This window comes from Fringilla coelebs (genome assembly GCF_963513975.1).
Source record: "Fringilla coelebs genome assembly, chromosome: 9".
Lineage (NCBI taxonomy): Eukaryota > Metazoa > Chordata > Aves > Passeriformes > Fringillidae > Fringilla > Fringilla coelebs.
Window position 1 is genome coordinate 31377536 of NC_140067.1, and position 3841 is coordinate 31381376.

The following is a 3841-nucleotide window of genomic DNA, read 5'->3' on the forward strand; positions in this document are numbered from 1 at the left end:
CGTTGCTTTTTGTGGCAGGAAAGACAGGCTCTAGGGTAGTGTGGAGAGGAAGATTCATGCACAGAAAAGAGTGGAAAAGCAGAGAGAGGGTAAAGAAAAACTCACATGGTTCCTAAATCCAAATTGTTTGGACATTATACCCTCCAGCTGGATGCTGCTGAGAAGGACCACATGGCCCATCCAACAAGCCGAGTGCTCGAGTAAGGCGCTGCAACTTCAGCTTCCAGCGCCGGGAGTAATTTACAGAGTTCACTGGTAGGTGGCAACACTGCCCAGAGCTAAATCCTGTGCAGACACTGGGTGGAAGGATTCCACAGCCTGGGTTAGCGGAGGGGCGACACCAAACGCACCGCAAGCTCAAACTTAGAGCTACTTCAATTTTTGAAGAAATATGGCTAAATCCTTCATTTTTCACCTACTGGTCACACTCAAAAATCTGAATAACCATAAAAGAAAAACCTCCAGAAGATCAGGATATGCTTTTGACTGACGGAAAGGACAGCCAGCCCTTCGGCGGTGTGACACGCCGAAGGATTTCCAAGAAGGGGGGGAGTAAGGAAAAACAAAATAAAGGGGAAAAAAGCAGACGTGACGCGGAGGCGAGCCAAGCTCGCTCCGCTGGAGCAGACGGGCAGCCGCGGCGGGCCGGGTGCCGCCCTCAGCCCGGCCCAGCCCGGCCCCGCCCGCCCGCGGGGCCATAAGAGCGGGCGCGGCGCGGCTGGCTCCGTCCGTCGGTCTGTCTGTCTGTCGGTCTGTCGGTCGGCGATGCAGAGCGCGCTGGTGCTGGCGGTGCGGCACGGCGGGCGCATGGAGCGGGGCGGCCGCCGCCGCAGCGAGCCCGAGGAGGCCGACAAGGGCAGGATGAAGAGAACGATGTGAGTTCCCCCGCCCGCAGGGACGGGAAGCGTTTTCCTCGCCTTCAGGGGCTGTGTGTGATGAGTGCCGCTGCGGGAGCGCCTCGGGGAAAGCGCTGCTGTCTGAAGCTCTGCGAGATGTCATTTTTAACGAGCATCTCCCTCTTCTTTTTTCCAGCATTAAAGATTGGAAAACAAGACTGAGCTACTTCCTGCAGAACTCTTCCAACTCTAACAAAAGGAAATCTAAGAAGGCAGGGAAACAGCGCAACTACTTCAGGTAAGTTACGAGAAAGAGACTCTCAAGTTTAAATAACTTGAGGGTTCTTCAAAAGCAGTAAAGCTTGAGCAGTGTGGTCTAATGTTCCCACTCTCCTTCTGCAGGCCTTCGCCCGAGGAAGCACAGCTGTGGTCAGAAGCCTTTGATGAACTGCTTGCTAACAAATGTAAGTTTGTCTCGAAAAAGTAACATTTGGGAGCAAAGGGAAGGAGAAGTTTATATGTTTGTAAGAGTTTGCTTCCTTTCATGTCACTATTGTACCTCTCATGTAAAAGAGCTTGGATTCTGGTCTTGCAAGTTAAATGCTTTTAAGGCCAAAATACGTAGAAGTATTTAAAAAACATAGAAAAACACAAATCTAAAACATAGAAGTGTTAAAAAAAAAGTAAACTAATAAAAAATCAAATAATATCTCAGTAGATTTTGTTTCTTTCTTGAAACCCCCATAGCTAAAATCATACCTGTTAACTTGGCTTTGCCAAATGGGAGAAGGACATTTCTTCCCTGAGCTCACTGCATAAGCAAAGCAAATGCTTTCCAGTAAAGTAGGAAGGATCCTACAACACAGGTTCAGTGATCTTGGGGTTTTACTGTAGCTCTGCAAGAAGCAGCATTCACTAGCAAAGCAAAAAGACTAAGAAATAATATTACTATTTGCTCTTTGAGCTTGAGTCATCCTTTCCATTGAAAGAATATTCCAGAGTACTGTAGCAGTCATTTACTGCAGTGTAAAGGTTAACAGAGGAGGGCTTATCTAGAGAGAAATGTTTTCTTTACACATTCTCAGGCATCACAGAAGGAAACATAACCATAGAAATGGTTTTATTTTTTGTTTGCCTAAGAAATGCAAACTCAAAGGGACATCTGCCAAGCTGTTAAAGCATTAACTTATTTGCAAACATAAATTATGGAATTTTTTTATTGCTGTGATATTGGTGAAAGAAATAGACCTACAACAAACTACCTGGTAGAAGCTGATATGACCAATAGGTAAGATCGAAGTTCCTGAAAGTTAATTGATGGTATTTTTTTCTTTCCTTAGATGGTCTTGCTGCTTTCCGAGCTTTTTTAAAGTCTGAGTTTTGTGAAGAGAACATTGAGTTCTGGTTGGCCTGTGAGGACTTCAAGAAAACTAAATCACCCCAAAAGCTGACATTGAAAGCAAAGAAAATCTACAATGACTTCATTGAAAAGGAGGCTCCCAAAGAGGTAAAGAAAAGCTGCTTATACATAAATGCTCTGCTCTGAGTTCTCACAGCCGTTATTTCTTTGAACTCAAGATACAGATATCAAACTGCATTGTACATAACATCACTGTTAATGTCTGAGTCTGAATACAAGTGCCTTTTCACCGTGCTGGAAAATGGCACAAGCAGCATTGCAGAGAATTTTCATTTTAACTGAGAAAAGACATATCTGAATTCATTTTGGTTTTGTGCAAAAGAAGAATTTTCTTAAAGAATTTTCTTAAAGAAAATTTTCTTAAATTCTCCAGTAATTTGACCCTGCAGTAATGAGGTCTTGCCTTTTTCACCTCTTCAGAAGTTGTACTGTGTATTAACACTTGAATTCTGCACTAAGGAGTAATTAATGTCCCTCTTTCTGTATTTCAGATAAACATAGACTTCCAGACCAAGAACATGATCGCACAGAACATACAGGAGGCCACCCATACCTGCTTCAGTGTGGCGCAGAAGAGAGTATACAGCTTAATGGAGAATAACTCCTACCCACGGTTCTTGGAATCTGAATTCTACCAGGCACTGTGCAAGAAGACACCTATCAGCAGAGCAGCCCAGGGCACATGAGAGATGGAGAGGAGGGAGAAGCAACCTCTGGGCTGGTGAGGAAGCCAAGCCACAGCTCGTGAGCAGCATCCTGACCCAAAAGGCTCAGGCACCGAGCGCTCAGTCTGTGTGCCACAGTGCAAGGACAAATAGTGACTTCGGTGCAGAGCTGATGGCCTAGAGTGACGCTGTTGGAGGGTGCTCAGGGGAGATGGAAGAATTGTGCCAGCCAGCTGCTGGCACTGCCCTTCTCTGCCAGTGCTGCAGCGAGAGGTGGCTGTGCAGGAGCCCTTCTGTCGTGGCCGAGGAGCGATGCGGCAGGTCCGGACAGAGCTTCCTTCCTGTGAACAGGAGCTGCTCTCTGCACTTGGGCACTGCTGGGAGCTTCAGTAATTGGTTGCCTATTTATTTTTCCTAAACATCCCCCAGCGGGATGCTGTTGTCGGTGGCTCGGTGTGCTCAAACCGGTTCTGTTACTGCCTCAAGCTGCCAAGAGCTGTGCTGGGTTTCTGTGTAACCTCTTCACAGTAACAGCACTGTGAGGGGAGGAAAGGATAGAATAACTCAGTTCCCAGAGGAACAGGTTCTGCAGCTAAAGTATGCCGGGCTGGGTTGTGTCAGCAGGGCTGTTGGGGCCAGGCTGAGGGCAGAACTTGGCCGAGGCGAACAGGAGCTGTATAGTACTATATTTATATGTGGATTATGATCGTGTTGAAGGCTGCCATGTCATAATTCTGTCTTGAAGACAGCAAGCTTCAATGAAGTCTTACTGTTTTTAATAAACTATTTTGGTACAAAGCTTCTTTTTTTGACGAATGTGTGTTGCACACACAGATAAACACTGTCAGGTGCTGCACTCCAGAGTGTGAGGGCTGTGGGTCCTGGGTGAGATCTTAATAAGGCTAATTTTAAAGCAGTAA

At 46.3% G+C, this 3841-nt stretch overlaps 1 protein-coding gene across 1 annotated transcript; it reads left to right on the top strand.

Moving 5' to 3' along the window:
- The first annotated feature begins 717 nt into the window (after window positions 1-717).
- LOC311156852 (regulator of G-protein signaling 2-like) lies at window positions 718-3638 on the top strand. Its single transcript, XM_084211129.1, has 5 exons — window positions 718-875; window positions 1033-1134; window positions 1239-1300; window positions 2177-2343; window positions 2748-3638. The coding sequence occupies exons 1-5, from the start codon at window positions 766-768 to the stop codon at window positions 2940-2942; spliced, it is 636 nt and encodes a 211-aa protein (XP_084067255.1). The 5' UTR covers window positions 718-765; the 3' UTR covers window positions 2943-3638.
- Window positions 3639-3841: the final 203 nt, after the last annotated feature.

What these genes read in the sequence shown, in the direction of transcription:
- LOC311156852 (XM_084211129.1), top strand. Translation starts at nt 766, where the DNA reads ATGCAGAGCGCGCTGGTGCTGGCGGTGCGGCACGGCGGGCGCATGGAG. An exon ending in GGCAGGATGAAGAGAACGAT is followed by an intron (nt 876 to 1,032) that starts GTGAGTTCCCCC and finishes TCTTTTTTCCAG; the next exon opens with CATTAAAGATTGGAAAACAA. An exon ending in TGAACTGCTTGCTAACAAAT is followed by an intron (nt 1,301 to 2,176) that starts GTAAGTTTGTCT and finishes TTCTTTCCTTAG; the next exon opens with ATGGTCTTGCTGCTTTCCGA.